The following is an 18,146-nucleotide window of genomic DNA, read 5'->3' on the forward strand; positions in this document are numbered from 1 at the left end:
GCTTTTACTTTGAGGGGATTTGAGCAGAGAAATGACAATGATCTGACTTATCAGGATAATAATTTCATGAAGGTCAGCATCATTTGAGGATCCAGGTGATACTTAATGATCTTCCCCTCGACATGAAACATTTTCATTAAGAACCTCTCAACTCACTACACTAGCCTGTAAGGGAGCCCAAGTTTCTGAAACACAATTCATCTGTCAGTCTGATTCATCTGTCGGTTCCTACAGCATATTTGAAATAAATCCAGGATATGATCAGCATTTTATGTACACAGATTTCCTTTGTTTTCCTTCCTTCTGCTTTCTTCCTTCCCTATTCATTTTCCCTTCATCTCCCAATCCCTTTCCCGCTCCCACTGACTGTCTTCCTTTTTCCTTTCACCTTCCCTCCTTGGATACAGGTCATATTCTAATCTCAGTTCTCTCGTTTATTAGCTGCGTGCTATTGGGGCAGTTAGCCTCTCTGGGCCTCAAATTTCCTCTGTTAAAATGGGTTTCATATGAGAGTGCCTACCTTAGAGGGTTGTCAAAATTACAACAAAGAACACGCCGACCACAGTGCCTGGTCTGTAGCAAGAACTCAACATGTTCGCTCTCTTCTCTGTCTTTTCATCCTTTTATCTCTATTCCCCGACTCCTCCACCCCGGAGCTCAGCGGGTAAAAGCCGTGGGAAAAATCACCTCAAGACTAAAAGCGGAAACGTTCGAGCTGGGGGCGGGGACTGCGCGGTGCCTATTGCGCATGCGCACCCGCTCCGTCAGGTTCTGGTTTCCAGCTAGGGGGGTGGGGTGTAGGGGCAAACAGGGCTTCGTTTGTCCCGGTTACCCTTTTCCGGCCCGGGGAAGTGGCAGGACCTCGGCGGAGTCCCGGGCGGGCTCAGCGCTAAGCGAGGGCTGGAGGTGTAACTTCGAAAATGGCGGAGGGGGAAGAAGGAGGGGTTTTACTGGGCGGGAGGCTGGCCTAGCGGCGGGGCTGAGGCCAGGAGACCGTGGGGGGCCCAGCGGCGCGGCGGGGGCCGGAAACGGACGGGCCGCCCCGCGTGCCTTGTCTCTTTGAGGCCTTGGCGTGGACGCACTTTGGATTCCCCGACTCGGGGTTTCTCCGGGGAGTGGGCGGGCTGGTGGGTGCGAGTGAGGGAGACGAAGGGACTTCCGTTTCCTTCCAGGCTGGGGCCTGACCGCCGAGAGGGGTTGGCATTTCCATATTGGGGCTCGGGCCGCCCCTCCTCCAGGACCCTCCCCTCAGCACTGCTCCGGGCGCCGCGGGCGATCCAGGCCGGCTTTCCTGGCGCGGTGGGTACTGCCCGTACGGGCTTCCTCCTCCCTCCCCTTTCCTTCTCTCCTCTCCCCTCCCTCCCCTCGGGCCCCGCGCTGCGGGGGAGGGCGGGAAGGCAGCCCCTGCCCTGCGCAGGTGACCAGCCCGGACCCCGGTGCCCAGGTTCCCGGGACTGCGGAAGAAAGACGTGGGTGGCTTCAGGCAGCCCGGGTGCCTCAGTAAACCCCGTGACCCCTAAGGTAAATCGAGTCAAAGAACTTTTTTCTTTTTTTAATGATCAAAGGGGACTCCCCCCCCCCCCACCCCATTCTGACGCCTGTGGCAGGTAAGGAGCTGGGTGGAGTGTGTCTGGGGAGGGCGTGTGAACCGAAAGAATAGGAGCCAAAGACCTTCCGGAAGAGGAAATTAGCTAGTAATTCTTTCCAACCTTTGCTGCCCTTGTCACCTCCCCAGCATATTCTGTGAGTAAAACAAAATTCAGTCTAACTTTCAGTTTCATTATTTTAACTCCATAATACCCTTGTTTTCTAATCGGGAGGAGGGGGAGTGGTTATTGCTGACACTAAGCAACAGCCCTCTCCACCTCCAAAAAAAGAAAAACGTCAATCAAAACTCTGTAAAAACGCATCAGATTTTAATAATCTACTACTTTGCTTTCAAATATAACTACGTCACTACTTATGTCACAAATGTACTACCTTGATAGTTAATGACACATAGAAATTTACTCTTGTAAGATTGGAGGTTGCTATTAGTGTTTCTTTCTTCTCTTTTTTTACTTAACATTTGTTATATCCAGTTCAAGAGAACACTGTTACAGACGGCCATTTTAGAATTACAACATTTTAGAGTTGGAAGGGATCTTAGTCCAAGCATGATATTTTACAAAAGCAGAAACTAAGGCACAGGAATATTTCATGGCTTGCCTAAGGCTACTCCATTACTTAGACTAGAACCCAGGTTGTCTGGCTCCTTGCTCACTGCTCTTTCTGCACAACTGCTCCACATAGCCTCCAAGCAAGAAAATTAAATGTATTCAGTGCACATTTGTGAAGCATGTACAACTTTGTGCCATACAACTGTTCTACTTTCTTTCAATATATTTAACATGCTTATGAAGCCAGAAGAAAGTGGCAGTAGTTTAGGTTAAAAAGATTTATATGTGCACACACATCTACTTGTATATGCTCAGATAACTTCTTGAAGGATGCACAAGAAAAATGTTAACAGTGGTTACTTATGGAGGGTGGAGGGGCGTGGGAAGCTTTTTACTTTGCACCTCAAATGTGACCTAATGTACTGTTTGAATTTCTTACCATAAACAAGTATTGATTTTATAACTAAAAACAAGTTTTAAAGTTTGCACACATATGTATATCAGTATAAGCAAGTATCAATGGTATGTGTATATATATTTATATACATATATGTATTTATGTATCAGTGATTTGTATTGTAAAATCCAGAGTGGTTCATGTCAGCCCAACTGGCAAAGCAGGCCTGATTATTGGATGCTCATATTTCCTCTTTGGTTTGCTCCTATTGCCCCGAATGTGAGAAGGTAACAATATTATATTAGTCTTTATATATTTTTAGAAAATGTGCTAAGCTTTTAATTATTGAATTATGTAGCAAATTATAACATTCAGGATATCAAATTTGGCACAATGAAAAAATTCTGAACGTAGTATCTTTGTGGGTAGGAATCATTAAAAAAACAATTTAAGACTGTAAAGGTCCCTGGTTATTAGTAGTTCAGCTCTTTTGTTTTTATGAACAGGTTAAGACACAAAAAGTGAATTGCCCAAGGTTATATATCTGATTATTAACAGAGCTTGTACTAGAGTCTAGGTCCTAGTCCGGTGCCCATTGTACTACACCTGTAATTTTATTGCTTTCTGGTGCATTCGATGACTCCAACGAGGGGGACAAAGTAATGCTGACTAAAGGTTAGTTAGGCCCATTTCAATAGATAAGAATTATTGTAATTAATGTCTCAGTTAACTTGTATAGTGCTTGAAATATTATAGTAATGTAAATGTTCCCCTTATATTTGTTTGTAAACATTAACTTGTTTAGTAAATCATTTGTTTATATTATAAATGCTTAGAGACTCCAAATATGAACTAATGATATTTCACTGTTTTTGTTTGGTCTCATATTTAAGCCTGGTAGCTGGTGCTAACAGAAAAAAAAAAGTGCTATGATTTATTTAAAAAATAAGAAACAACTTACTGAGCACCTACTGTATCTGCCAGGTATTGTACTATGTGGTAGAATTCAAAAGATGAATATGGCAAAATAGATGCCCTTGTTTTTTTGAGGATGGGAGATTATCATGAGCTGTCAATTCTCAAGGTTTGTCTCTGTGGTCTAATCTGGTAATAGTATTACATATTACAGAATGTAATCTGTAGCACTGTTTAAGGTCATTGTGTGAGTAGATTTGAGGAGATAAAAACAGTAGTGGTAACATAAGTTGACATTGAATTGAACAAATATTATTTTCATGTCTTAGAGGTCATGTGGTACAGTGGAAAGAACACTAGATTGAAAGCCTGAGTTCTTGTGTTGGCTTTGTTTCCAATTAGCTGTGGGATTGTGAGCAAATCACTCAACCTCGTTGCCTCCATGTTTCTTTTTTCTTTCTCATAAATTTTTAAGTATATTTATTCCACTTAATTCAAAACATGAAAAGAGCATTTGGAATATTATATATTATAAAAGAAATGTATCTACCATAAGAATTTGAGGCCAAACTTAAGAGTTATATGTTTTATCTACTTTGTGTATACTTAATAGATTGTCCTTTGTGTGATAAAAGCATATTTATGTCCATTTTGTAGGACTTGGTGTGGACTTTTATTATTTTTAATTATGGTACAGTTGTAGCTCTGCTATTTAATACATTTTGAGATTTGATTTGGTGTGATTGGTACCCAGTCTTTGTTATGGATACATGTGATTCACTATTATGATCTGCTTCTATAATGTATTCTCAAGGATATGGGATTTGGTGAAAAGTGAGGTTTACCTGCATAGACTATGAGTAGCTTGAACTCAGATGGTCAGACAGAAGTTGAACTGAGTAAGTTAAGGCTGATTTCCTAAACTGGGCAAAGGTAGTGCCGCTGTGTATTCCCTGGCATATCCATAAATACTTATATATGGTTTGAACTTTTATGCTTATTCCTGTAATAATTTTGTTGACCTCAAAACACAGGCTTCTCAGCATATATTGCTATGTGATATACCTTTGTATGGCTCCACCTAATTTTTTAAGCCTTGAAAGGGTACAGAGCCTAACATTTTCTACCTCACTGGACTACCCTTTCTGCCAGTAATCCTTATAGTAATGTCCTGTACTTATATTGGTCATAATCACTGGGTTTGCTTTTTTTACTGTCATTTACAGGCCACATGATCTTTGATGAGTAACAACCAGTCAGAAAACCAGTTTCCTCATATTTCAAAAGGCAGTATGATGTGCTATGTAGGTTAAATTAGCTACCATATATGAAAAAATTCTAAATCGTGAAGCACATTACATATTTTAGTTATTATCAGAGGTAACATGGTAAAAGAGGATGGGCTGTGGAATCACACAAGCTCATGTTTAAATTTTGACCTTGTTAAAACAAATAGGATTAGAAACTTAGTTTCAATTCAGCATGTTTTAGTAGATTAGAGAAAATACATGTAGCTAAAATGATGGGGTGAAAGGAAATGAAAATTAGTTTATAGATAGTGTTTAGAACACGTGAGCATTCATTAAGTATGTTGTACTGTTTTAATTTGCCTTATAGTCACTTGTGGCAGTTTCCTTTACTTTGTTGTCATTTTTTAACTCAAGCCCAATGGAAGACAAACCTACTAAATGTTTGCTTATAGACAACAGAGTGTCTTTTAGATAGGACAAAATATTTTTACTGGGGAAAAAGAAAAGATGTTGGCTTTTATCAAGCACTTGTTTCAGCACTTGCTTGAGATCCCAACATGATCATGGAAGAGAATACTTAATTCTGAGAAAGATCTACGGTAGGTAGCACCCATTCACCAAATCATCCATCAAAAGAACTTCAGAATAGCACTTGTGGAACCATCTGATTTTTTTCAGTACTGCATCCTAATCACTCTGTCAGAATAAGTTATCTGGATGAGTATCAAACAGAATAAGTTCCAGATTCTATGGCCTTAGTCGATTCATTTAACTTCCTTATGCTTTAGTTTCCTTATCTTAAAATGAAAGAGTGATTTCTATTATCCTGTTCATTACAAATATAAGTAAATTATGTTGAACAAGTTTTGCTTGTGGATGTCTACAAAATATAATGATTTTACTTTTCAGTGTACTTGATTCTGAGCTGCCCTTTTGTAAAAATTATTTTAGGGAAATTTTTTTTGACCAAGGATCAGGGGAGACTCCTTTCTTACCAGTCCCCCAAATTAATTTATTATTATTATTATTATATAAATTTATTTATTTATTTTTGGCTGCGTTGGGTCTTCATTGCTATGCGCGGGCTTTCTCTAGTTGTGGCTAGAGGGGGGCTACTCCTCATTGTGGTGTGCGAGCTTCTCATTGCGGTGGCTTCTCTTGTTGCGGAGCACAGGCTCTAGGCACATGGGCTTCAGTAGTTGTGGCATGCAGGCTCTAGAGCACAGGCTCAGTAGTAGTGGCGCACAGGCTTAGTTGCTCCACAGCATGTGGGATCTTCCTGGAGCAGGGATCGAACCCATGTCACCTGCATTGGCAGGCAGATTCTCAACCACTGCGCCACCAGGGAAGTCCAGTTTATTATTATTATTTTTTTTTATGTAATGAGAGGGTCACACTAGCTGAGGGACACGTGGTTGGTTATCTTAAAGACTTTTTTTTTTAAAGGAATTCCTTTATTTTTATTATTTATTTATTTATTTATTTATTTTTGGCTGTGTTGGGTCTTCGTTTCTGTGCAAGGGCTTTCTCTAGTTGCGGCAAGCGGGGGCCACTCTTCATCGCGGTGCGCGGGCCTCTCACTATCGCGGCCTCTCTTGTTGCGGAGCACAAGCTCCAGATGCGCAGGCTCAGTAATTGTGGCTCACGGGCCCAGTTGCTCCTTGGCATGTGGGATCTTCCCAGACCAGGGCTCGAACCCGTGTCCCCTGCATTAGCAGGCAGATTCTCAACCACTGCGCCACCAGGGAAGCCCCCAGTTTATTATTTTTTAAGGCATTGAGTGAACAAGTTTAGAACTCCAGCGATAGACATCGCTCTGAACATTTTTCAATGAAATCTTTTATTTTCAACTCAAGTTAACAATAAGTAGCAGTCAGGTATTATTATTACCTGTGTTTCTCAGCCCTCTCTGCTAATGATTTACTGCCACCCAGGCAGTGAACCAGAAGACATGTGTTCATGGCCAACCACTGTGGACATGACCTGGTTACTGCTTTTACCTCTGGGAGTTGACCTGTATTTTTTTTTTTAACCTGATGTTTGACAGTAATATTACAAAGTATCAAGTTGGCAGAAATTCTCAGGATAGGCAAAAAGATAAGGACCTAAGAGTATATTCTTCCCTCTCCTTGTAATAAGTTATAAAAATTATCTTCTGTGAAGGAAGAGCCAAAACCTTGCAATAGCAGGCCCCGCTATTGATAGCTTACTGGGCCAGTTTATTCACAGATGAAGGAAGCATTGTCACATGGCAAATAGCCAAATAACACCCCCAGCCTGCTGGGCAGAATTATATAAGGCACCTTGACTAATCAAGAGTCCAACTGCTTTTTTCTTTTGATTAGAATCTAATATATTTGCTGGATAAAATTTAGAAAATTAAGAAAACCACAAAGAAGAAAATAAAAACCAGTAATCCCAGTGCACAGAGATAATAACCACAGTAGAATTTTGATGTGTAATTTAGCCTAAGTCTTTCTATATTGGTATTTTTTATAATTGGGATCATACTGAACAGTACTGGTTTATAACCAGCTCATTTCACCTAATACAACATCATGAACACATATCTGTGTTCTTTAGTATTCTTCTACAACCTGTAGTATACACATTACCAAAGTGTTGTTTTCTTTTGTTAGAATTGAGTTTTTTTGTTTTTATAAATAGCACTGTATTGAACATCCTTATATATACTGATCATTTCCTTAGCGTTAATGCTTAGTACTAGAATGGCTGGTTCAGAAACTAATATATTTTAAGACTTTTAGAATATATTGTCAGATTGCTTTCTAGAAAAGGTGTACCAGTTTTTAGTTCCACCAGCAAGAGTGCCTATTGTCCCATACTTTCACTGCTGGATTTTTACTGTTGGTAGTGATGGCAATCTCTGCCAAACAGGACAAAAATGGTATCTTTTAAAGTGTTTATTTTTTTGATTACTAATGATATTTAACATTTTTGCATACGTTTGTTGACCATTAGTATTTGCCATTTATAAATTTGTCTATTTTCTATAGAGATGTTCATCGTAGATTAATAAGTGCTTTCAAGCTTTTTCTAAAGACTATTCTTAGTCAAAAACAAGATAGATTTAAAATAGCTGGTGATAGGATACACTCCTGTTTGAGACCACTTAATATTGCTGTTAAAAGCAAATAAACAGAAGGATATTCACTCCAACATTCTTTATAATAGCAAAAAATTGTTAGCTTTATAAATGTCCAGCAATGAAGGTGCATAACTGTATATATATAGAATATGTTAACATTTGAGGGGTTTTTTTAATTTGTTTTATTTTTCGCTGCATGGGGTCTTCGTTGCTGCGCACGGGCTTTCTCTAGTTGCAGCGAGCGGGTGGCTTCTCTTGTTGCGGAGCACGGACTCTAGGCACACGGGCTTCAGTAGTTGTGGCTTGCAGGCTCTACAGCGCAGGCTCAGTAGTTGTGGCGCACGGGCTTAGTTGCTCCGCGGCATGCGGGATCTTCCTGGACCAGGGCTAGAACCCATGTCCCCTGCATTGGCAGGCTTATTCTTAACCACTGTGCCACCAGGGAAGTCCGACATTTGTGTTTTTTAAAACCTATCTCTGGAGGAGTGCAGAAGAAACTGGTAAGAGTGACTGCTTCTAGGAAGGGAACCAGAGGTATAAGGTATAAGGGGTGGAATGGATGCAGCTTTTGTACCTCTTGAATTATTTGGTCATATGTGTATTTTCTCTTTTTAAAAATATACATCTAAAATTAATGTTCAGCAATATGGAATTGGTGAGGTTATGATAAATACATTCATACAGTCAGGTACTAGTCATCCATTTAAAATAATGTTCTAATCTAGATAAAAATTGATGTGGAGAGATGCTTATGATATATTATTAAATAGAAAAAAGCAAATTATAAAAATACCATATACTATAAATCCCCTTTAGAAATATTTATAACGTGCATGTGTTACATGCACACAGAAAAGGTTCTTAAAGGATAAACATATTAAAGTATTCACAGCCTGGATAGTAGGATTCTTTTTTCCCCTCTCTTTTAAAAAGGAAAACAGTTGTTTGTATTAAATATTGGGTTGATATCCATCATGAGATTTTGTTTTTCTGCCTGTTCTGATTTTAGCAAAGGTTTTAATCTAGACTCTGAATAGGCATAAATAGTATTAATCTGTGTTATGGATCTACAATTTGGGTTATTTAGATGGTTTGTTTTTGAATCAAAGACTTGATTAACGAGCACTATAAATTGTCTTTAAGTTCTGAACAGTTTTCAGTAAAATGGAGGAGGGGATACTAGTGATCTTGAGCCTTTTTATTATCTTGAGTGAATTCTTGAGCCCAAATCCGTGTATTCTTCATGCAAAACATTCTTTTGGGGAACACATTCCTGCAATTTGTTGAAAAAGATGAGAGTAAAAAAAAAAAACAAAGAAAAAGATGAGGGAATACCTTACTGTGGGTCCATTCTGAGAGAACTGTACCTGTGGAGTTAATTATTATAAATAATTTGGCAAATATTGGAGGTCTGGGCTCAAATTTAAGTATTACTATGACTTTCTAAATTAAGTATAGAACATGTAATTGATACTCCCTTTGTGGATTATCAGTATGGCCTTTCAGGTGTTTACAGAAGTAGGCTTCGTGATCAAGCATATATTGTAGGCAGCAGTATTAATAAGTTGATGTTATTGACTGAGCTTATGGGCTAAGTGCTCATTAATGCCATTCAGTTATTTGAATGGCTCTAGTGCTTAATTTTAGGGAGAGAACTTTTGATTTGACTGAATATAATTAACCACAAAAATGTTTTATTGACCATTTAACTTAAAGTTAAATGAAAATATGCCTCATAGTTTGAAGAACCTAGTAGTATAAATCAACGATTTGGCTAAAAGTTGAATTTTTAATTTTATTTATTTATTTATTTTGGCTGCATTGGGTCTTTGTTGCTGTGCGCGGGCTTCTTATTGCGGTGGCTTCTCTTGTTGTGGAGCACAGGCTCTAGGCGCACGTGCTTCAGTAGTTGTGGCTCGTGGGCTCTAGAACTCAGGCTCAGGAGTTGTGGCACACGGGCTTAGTTGCTCCGCGGCATGTGGGATCTTCCCGGACCAGGGATCGAACCCGTGTCCCCTGCATTGGCAGGCAGATTCTTAACCACTGCACCACCAGGGAAGTCCTAAAAGTTGAATTTTTATGTAAATGTATCATAGTATAAAAGCTGAATTTTAAAAATCATATATATACACATATATATGTGTATATATATATATATATATATATATATATACCCTTTTTGTTTAGGGCATGTCATTTTTAAAATACAGCTTTTTTATACTATGTCACATTTTTACGTAGATACATTTCTTAGATACTACAGCTTTGTAAATCAAAATGCTATTTCTAAGCAGGGAACTAACACTTTAAGATCATTAAAGGAGGGATTGAGGGACTTCCCTGGTGGTCCAGTGGTAAAGAATCTGCCCTCCAATGCATGGGACGCGGGTTCGATCCCTAGTCAGGGAACTAAGATCCCACATGCCACGGGGCAACTAAGCCCACCACGCCACAACTACTGAGCTTGCACACCTCAACTAGAGAGCCTGAGTGCCGCAAACTACAGAGCCCATGCGCTCTGGAACCCCCACACTACAACTACAGAGCCCACGCGCCCTGGAGCCTGTGCACCACAACTAGAGAAAAGAAAACCCACACGCCACAACTAGAGAAAGACATGCACCGCAACAAAGAGCCCGTGCGCCGCAATGAAAGATCCCACGTGCCACAACTAAGACCCAACACAGCCAAAAATAAATCTAAAAAATAATAATCTTAAAAAAAAAAAAGGGATTGACCTCCACTGGGTTAAGGAGAATGTTGCTTGTTTGACAAGATCTCTATGCTGGATCCTCTATAGGGGAAAAAAGCAACTGATGAGAAAAATCTTACAATATTTCTACGTATAATGAGCAAAGAGAGAATGTTAAGATAAATTTTAAATTATGATGGTGTTTTGGGTTAGCACATACAAGATTTTTATGATGTTACTATGAAAAGTTTTACAAATCTTATATTTTTGAAATGTGATTTTAGTATAGGTTTTTATCACTGAGTTGTACTGTTTGCTTGGTATGCATATATTTCCTAGTTCGGTCACATTTCCTAGGCACAATGGCACATTACCAATTTTTAGTCCTCACAGTGATCTAAAGAGTCCAGTGGAGGTGGTGGGTGGGATGTGGGATAGTGACAGCAGTGACCTAATAGAGGTGCTCCAACATTCATTCTTTTGCCCAACGTTGATGAAGCACTACTGTGTGTCACGCATTGCTTTAGGCATTGGGAATACAAATGTGATAAGACAGAGCCCTTGCTATAAAGGACCTTCCTTCAAACAACGTACATATAGGTATACCTACAAACATACACACATGCAGAAATTATTCAGTCTTGTTCTAGTACAACTTGGCTCCTCAGCTATTTTTCTTCCTTTCTTTCTTCCTTTTTCTTTCTTTCTCTCTCTCTCTTTCTGTCTTTTTCTTTTTCTTTCTTTCTTTCTGCCTTTTTCTTTCTCTCTTTCTTTCTCTCTTTCTTTCTTTTACCCTCTCTCTCTCTCTTTCCGCACTGCGCAGCATGCGGGATCTTAGTTCCCCAACCAGGGATTGAACCCGTGCCGCCTGCAGTGGAAGCATGGAGTCTTAACCACTGGACCACCAGGGAAGCCCCCTCAGCAGATTATTTAGAGGATATAGTGAGGGCACAAAGAGTAGTCATTCTACTAGGGTTTTGAATGGAGGAATCAGGAAAGATGTCATAGATGAGATTCTAAAAACATGTTTTCTGAGTTTTTAACAGATGCCCTTATTTAATTACATAATGTGTTTCAGTTAGCATGGTAGTACTGCAGTGGGAGCTAATAGGGTTATATTGTTTGCTTAATTTTTGTCATATTTTTAACATCATTGTATTGGGTTGGCCAAAAAGTTCTTTCAGGTTTTTCCGTATGCTCTTACGGAAAAACCCAAATGAACTTTTTGACCAACCCAATATTAGTTTCTTAGGGCTGCCATAATAAAGTACCACAAACTGAGTGACTTAAAACAACAGAAATTCAGGGACTTCCCTGGTGGTCCAGTGGTTAAAACCACGCTTCCACTGCAGGAGGCCCGGGTTTGATGCCTGGTCAGGGAACTAAGATCCCACATGCCGCGTGGCACAGCCAAAAAAAGAAAAAAATAAGAAATTAATTTTCTCACAGTTCTGGTAGCTAGACATCCAAAATCAAGGTGTTGGCAGGGCCATGCTGTCTCTGAAGGTGCTGGGGAGAACCTGTTCCATGGCTTTCTCTTAGCTTCTGGTGTTGCCATTGATCCTTGGTGTTCCTTGGTTTGTCAATACATCATCACTCCAGTCTCTGCCTCTATCTTCACATGGCCATCTTCCCTGTGTTTCTTCTCCTTTTCCTACAAGAATATCAGTCATATTGGATGAGGGCATTCTAATGACCTTGTCTGAACTTGATTATATCTGCAAGGACCCTATATCCAAATAAGGTCACATTCCTAACCAGTGGTTAGAACTTCAACATAGTTTTGAGGGGGCACAATTCAACCCATAACAATCATTTAATTCCCTTTTAATGTGCCACGTCAATATAGTTACTTAAGAAATGCTTTTTCATGATGAGAGATTAGCAAAGCCCTTGGTTGCAGGGACGATAAGTATTTTTAGTTCATTAAATGAGTCTACAGTGACTGAATGAATTTCTTCCGGAGACCATAAGGGTGAAACACAGACAGGTTGTAGAGATCTATGAGCTCAATAGAAAAAGACTAAAGGTTTTGCTGCTTATTTGTTAAGAACAGTGATTTGTTATTCAGGTGCTACTTTGTCTTAAAAAGATATAATAAGTATTTGTAATTGTTAACTTTCAGTCATCAAAGATAGTTCCCTAGTATACCATCTTAAATAATTAAATTTATATTAATCTTCAAAATTACTTTCTTCAGTGTCTTGTACACATATAAAACTGCCTGCTTATTTTGTTCTAAGATGCTGTGATAACTGAAACTTATGATATTATGGGATAGATTGTTTTTTTAAATTACTTACACTGGGCTCTAGATGCTGTGCGGAGACCCTTTGCACCCCTGCGAACATGGCGCTGCGAGTGGCGCGCAGCGTGCGGGCCGCGATCTGCAGCCTGCGCGCCATCTCTGCGCCCAACGCGCCCTGCCCGCTGCGGCCCTGGGGACTGCGGGCGGGCGCCGTCCGGGCGCTGCGCACCGGCCCCGCTCTGCTGTTGGGTCGTAAATTCACAGACAAACATGAATGGGTAACAACAGAAAACGGTGTTGGAACAGTGGGAATCAGCAATTTTGCACAGGAAGCTTTGGGAGATGTTGTTTACTGTAGTCTGCCTGAAGTTGGGACAAAATTGAACAAACAAGAGGAATTTGGTGCTTTGGAAAGTGTGAAAGCTGCTAGTGAACTCTATTCTCCTCTATCAGGAGAAGTAACTAAAATTAATGAAGCTCTAGCAGAAAATCCAGGACTTGTCAACAAATCTTGTTACGAAGATGGTTGGCTGATCAAGATGACACTCAGTAACCCTTCAGAACTAGATGAACTAATGAGTGAAGAAGCATATGAGAAATACATAAAATCTATTGAGGAGTGAAAATGGAACCCCTAAATAAACTAGTTTGAAACAACTTAATCTAGCATAGTTGTCTTAAATTAGTGGTGGATAGATTTTTAAAAAGCAACTTTTAGCAAAAGAAACTACTTGAAACAATGTTGCCTGAAGAAAATACCCCTTAACTTCCTAATGATTTCAGATAAACACTATGCATCTTTTTCACAACACCCTGTGATTTTTAGGCTAGTCTCCAGTTATAATACTCAGAATTCCTGAAATTATCTGTGGTAAAACTAGTTATAAAAATTATGTAATTCAAGGATAACATTGTTATCTTAACCTTATATAATATTGTAACTTGCTTACAGCCATCCCTGGATTTGGGTCAAAATACTCAATGAACTTGCCACTGGAAATAAATGACAGTGGAGAAAAGTTTGTTAGTTGTATAGCGTCCGGTGAAGAACATTACTATCTTAATTTTGCAATATACTATGTTTGCTGGTGCTATTTTTATACAATGAAGCAACAGCCTTGCAGGAAAATAAGAAACAGTTTAATAATAAAATATTCAACTTTTTTAAAAAAAATTACTTACACTGTAATAATTGACTACCAAATAGTAGTCACTTTAAGAAATTACTGTTAATTTTCATTTCAAGTAAGATTTTTATTAGAAAGCTTAATACTTAAATACATTTCTGAGTAGTGTTCTGATATTAAATCTCACAAAAATGTTTCCCTGCATGGGATTTTTTTTCTATTGCTTTAACATTAGAGGTTTTTTTTTTTTCAATTAATCAAGAATTTATTTCTTCATTTTTTTTTAACCATTTAGAGAAGCTATCCTTTAAAAGGGAATCATTTGATCCTTCATTGTTTTAATAGCACACAACTGTTACAAAGGCATCCATACTAGCCCTATTATAAGATGAATTAATAATTTTGGGGGGAATTATCTATAAACCACAGGGAACTTCATAATATTCTTAATTTCTATGTACATGCATACTGTAGTGCTTATGCACATTGTACAATGATAAATACCAAAGAAATCAGGTAAAGAATGAAAGTTCACAGCCTCACACTTACTTGTTCTAAGTGGATGTGTGGGAAATAAATAGCCTAATGAAAATAATACAGGTAAACTTTACTTGTCAGTGGTAAATACCACAGCTTTCTCTTAAAGTGTACAGTGTTCCCAGAATAATCCCACTGAAGAAAATCCAAAATCTTTGCACAAAAAAGTGCACAGACTTGTCCTGTGTGTAAAAACCTTTTAATCTAAGTGCACTTTATATCCAGAACAATTTGCACTACTTGAATACAGATCTTCCTCAACTTACAATGAGGTTACATCCCAATAAAACCATCCTAAGTTGAAAGTATCATAAGCTGAAGATTCATTTAATACACCTAACCTACCAAACATCATAGCTTAGCCTAGCCTACTTTAAGTGTGCTCAGAACACTTACATTAGCTTACAGTTGGGCAAAATCATGTAACGCAAAGCCTGTTTTATAATAAAGTGTGGAATGTCTCATGTAATTTATCAAATACTGAAAGTGAAAAATGGAATGGTTGTAAGGTACAGAAAATTTATGAGTATATCAGTTATTGACCCTCGTGACCTCCTGGGCTGACTGGTAGCTGTGGCTCGCCGTGCTGCCCAGCATCACTACAGAGTATCAGACTATGCTAGCCCAGGAAAAGATCAGAATTCGAAGTAAGGTTTCTACTGAATGCGTATCACTTTCGCACCATTATAAACTGGAAAAATCATAAGTCAAACCACTGTAAGTTGGGGACCATATGTACATTAAAAAAGTTCAAAAGCCTACCAACATATATATAGATACACACACCCAAAACAGAAGGAATGCTTTCCAATGAGATTAGGAATGAGGATAAGAATTAAAGGAGAGTGTCTCCTATATTACCAGAGTCAATGAAATTAACTACATTTTAAAACATAAATTATACCTATTTGGAATTATTTTATAAATATATAATCTATAGGATGGACAAACATCAATGTGAAAAACTGTCACAGAATTTCATAATTTAGGAACATAGCTTCAGTGCTTCATAATGTGGAAAGAAACTCCTAAGAACAGCCAATTGGTTTGATTTCTTAGAAGTTAGAAAATAATGCATTTCAGAAAATGATTTGTAACAATTAGCAACAAAAGAACAACATTAAGAAATAAAATACGGGGTACACAAGAACTGAGGTCCTCAGTACCAAAAGAGAATCAGACCTCACATTAAAATGTAAAGAATGTGGTTAAAGGAAAAACTAACTGGAATCTTTGTAACAGGTTAAATATTTAACCACTTCAAACAAATAATTTAGTCCTCTCACATAGTTCTGAAAATGTACTGTAGCATCTAGTTTTCCATATCAAAAGCATATAATTTGATTAGCAGAGCTCCCTTTGTTTTAGACTTAAAATCAACTCTGATCCACCAAAGTTTGTACTAACAATTACCAAACTACTATTTGAAAAGCATTTAAACAGCTTTATTGAGATATAATTCACATACCATAAAATTAATTTTAAGGTGTACAGTTCAGTGATTTTAGTATATTCAGAGTTGCACAACCACCGTTACAATCTAATGTAGAATATTTTCATTACTCCGAAAAGAAACCCAGTCAGTAACCATTTGCAGTTATTCCCCATTCCCCTCCTCTCCCAGCTGTAAGCAACCACTAATCTATTTTCTGTTTCTATTTATTTTAAGAACATTTTAAACCTAACAACATTATTGTTCTCATGCCTATTCCAGGTCATTGGCTCGGAGGTTTAAAAGTTCTTAAACTAGCCAAATTTACAAGTCCTGTGACATCCTCACTCAGAAAACATTCAAACAATGGTTTCATGATGTTATGATTGTTCCGTCTTCTAAGAGTTTTTGATCTGGAACATGTGTTTCAAATTCTATTTGTACCATTTGCTAGGGGTGCTAAACTCATTTAATTAGACGGAATAAAACTATTCTGTCCAGACTCAAAACTGAGTTTGTTCTATTTGGGTTAGCCATTCCAGTCTTTTGATAGTAGGAACAGCTTTAGGAATCTAGTGTGGCACACCGCTGTCTTCAGTAATAATGTCATCTTCATCCTTTGGCTCAATGTTTGGTTCAATCTGCTGTGGATAGCCAAGAAAGCTATTATCAGGAGATTGGCTAGAGCTGCCAGAAGTCCTACTGTTCCTAACGTTATTCTCCTGTTTACTTGCCTTCTATTATGGTGAGGTTGTAGCTGTTTGCAGTCATCCTATTACTTGATCAAAGCTCTTCCCTGAAACTTCTATACCATTAACTTCTAACACTTCATCATTAGCAGCCAATATAGTCCTGTGCTGCGAGCCAGACCTCCTGGAATAAGCCAGGATATAAAGATCCCTGGCGGGGCGGGGGGGGTGGTGGGTGGGGGGAGGAAGGGACTTCCTTGACGGTCCAGCGGTTAAGACTCTGTGCTTCCAGTGCAGGTTCAATCCCTGGTCGGGGAACTATGATCCCACATGCCACACAGCATGGTCAAAAATTTAAAAAACAAAAATAGCACACACACACACACACAAAAGATCCCTGGGACCTTCTCTAAGCCATGTAGTGTCTCCCTTAGAATGAAACCATCCCAGCTATAGAGTCCGTAGGGAATGTTCAGTGTTGTGTTTGTAAAGATGAACTAATCCTATGGTGTGTTTCTGGGGGAATGTCAACATCTGTAATAGAAGACACACATCTGAAGTTTTGGTGCATACCAATTACTAGATCTGGCTTTTTTCTGTGGTTGACAGAACATTGGTTAAAACATTTTCCTTCTTCATTAGCATGTCTGTACCAAAGGCACTGTTTGCTTCTTCCTTTTTTTCTGTGTAAAAATCCTAAGCAGCAGGTTGGTTGTTGAAGCAGTTATGTGATAATTATCATCTTTATTTATAGATAGTAAGTATCCCTGGATGTCTGTATAGCCTAATAAAATGTCAACATTAGGTATCTTATGAACATGTTGCAGTAATCCATAAAACTCCTCAAAATGTCCAAGTTTTGCTCTTTCTATCAAAAACTGATGAAATTCTGTGCCAAACCTGCTCTTCTCTAGGATGCCCTGGCAGCCGCAGTCATGCTGAGTGCAGGGGCTGTAGCCCAGGAGCCTGCAACTCACCAAACGCACCTGCAGAGGTGGCTTGGGTCTCAATGCTGAGCTCCACAGGGTGGCTGGGGCAGCCTGTCTGTGGTGCAAGTGGAGACACAACTCCATCCTATCTCCCTCTGCTTTGGTGACTGCAGAACCCTGGTGGAGGAGGATGAGGGGGCAACTAGCCCATCCACCTCTTTGCTCTCGGCTGCCTTCCCCATGACCAGGCTCCTGACCCAGGCCAGTGGTGCTAACTGGAGAGACTTTAAGTAAAAATATTATTAAAGACATTTTGGAGAAAAAGGTCACCTATAATCCTGTCACCTTAACTAACATATTTTACCCGTATATTAAAAATTACCTCCAGGTTTGTCCATGAATATATATTTTCACACAGTTGCAGTCAGATGTACATCCTACTTTATATCCTTTTCACATTTAAAATAACCTTTGTTCTATATATTTGACAACTTTAATAATAAAAACCTGAGGGAAATAGAAACTTTTGTATTGTGTGCAAATACCAGGTAAGTGGGTTTTCTGTGTGTTTTTTTCTCCCCTCCAACTCCCCATATTCCTGCATTATTGCTAGAGAAGCAGTCAGTCTCCTCTCCTTGGCACATGCCCATGGCTATCTACCC

At 39.0% G+C, this 18,146-nt stretch overlaps 2 protein-coding genes and 1 pseudogene across 4 annotated transcripts in view; 2 read left to right on the forward strand and 1 right to left on the reverse strand.

Moving 5' to 3' along the window:
- Window positions 1-770: 770 nt before the first annotated feature.
- Window positions 771-18,146, forward strand: part of XIAP (X-linked inhibitor of apoptosis) — a 45,870-nt gene continuing 28,494 nt past the window's right edge. Inside the window, exons 1-2 of one of the 3 annotated variants that reach the window (XM_007184578.2) lie at window positions 771-906; window positions 1,173-1,299. The gene's annotated coding sequence lies outside the window, so the exon portion shown is untranslated. The other 2 variants (XM_057538799.1, XM_007184580.2) reach the window with 2 other exon arrangements.
- LOC103009922 (glycine cleavage system H protein, mitochondrial-like) lies at window positions 12,872-13,980 on the forward strand. The gene has a single exon (XM_028167095.2). The coding sequence runs from the start codon at window positions 12,872-12,874 to the stop codon at window positions 13,391-13,393; it is 522 nt and encodes a 173-aa protein (XP_028022896.2). The 3' UTR covers window positions 13,394-13,980.
- LOC103011368 (partitioning defective 6 homolog beta-like) lies at window positions 16,180-17,628 on the reverse strand (annotated as a pseudogene).

The sequence above is a fragment of the Balaenoptera acutorostrata genome, chromosome X (assembly GCF_949987535.1).
Source record: "Balaenoptera acutorostrata chromosome X, mBalAcu1.1, whole genome shotgun sequence".
NCBI lineage: Eukaryota > Metazoa > Chordata > Mammalia > Artiodactyla > Balaenopteridae > Balaenoptera > Balaenoptera acutorostrata.

Bases quoted from the DNA above. Each gene is read 5' to 3' on its own strand.
- LOC103009922 (XM_028167095.2), top strand. From the start codon at position 12,872: ATGGCGCTGCGAGTGGCGCGCAGCGTGCGGGCCGCGATCTGCAGCCTG.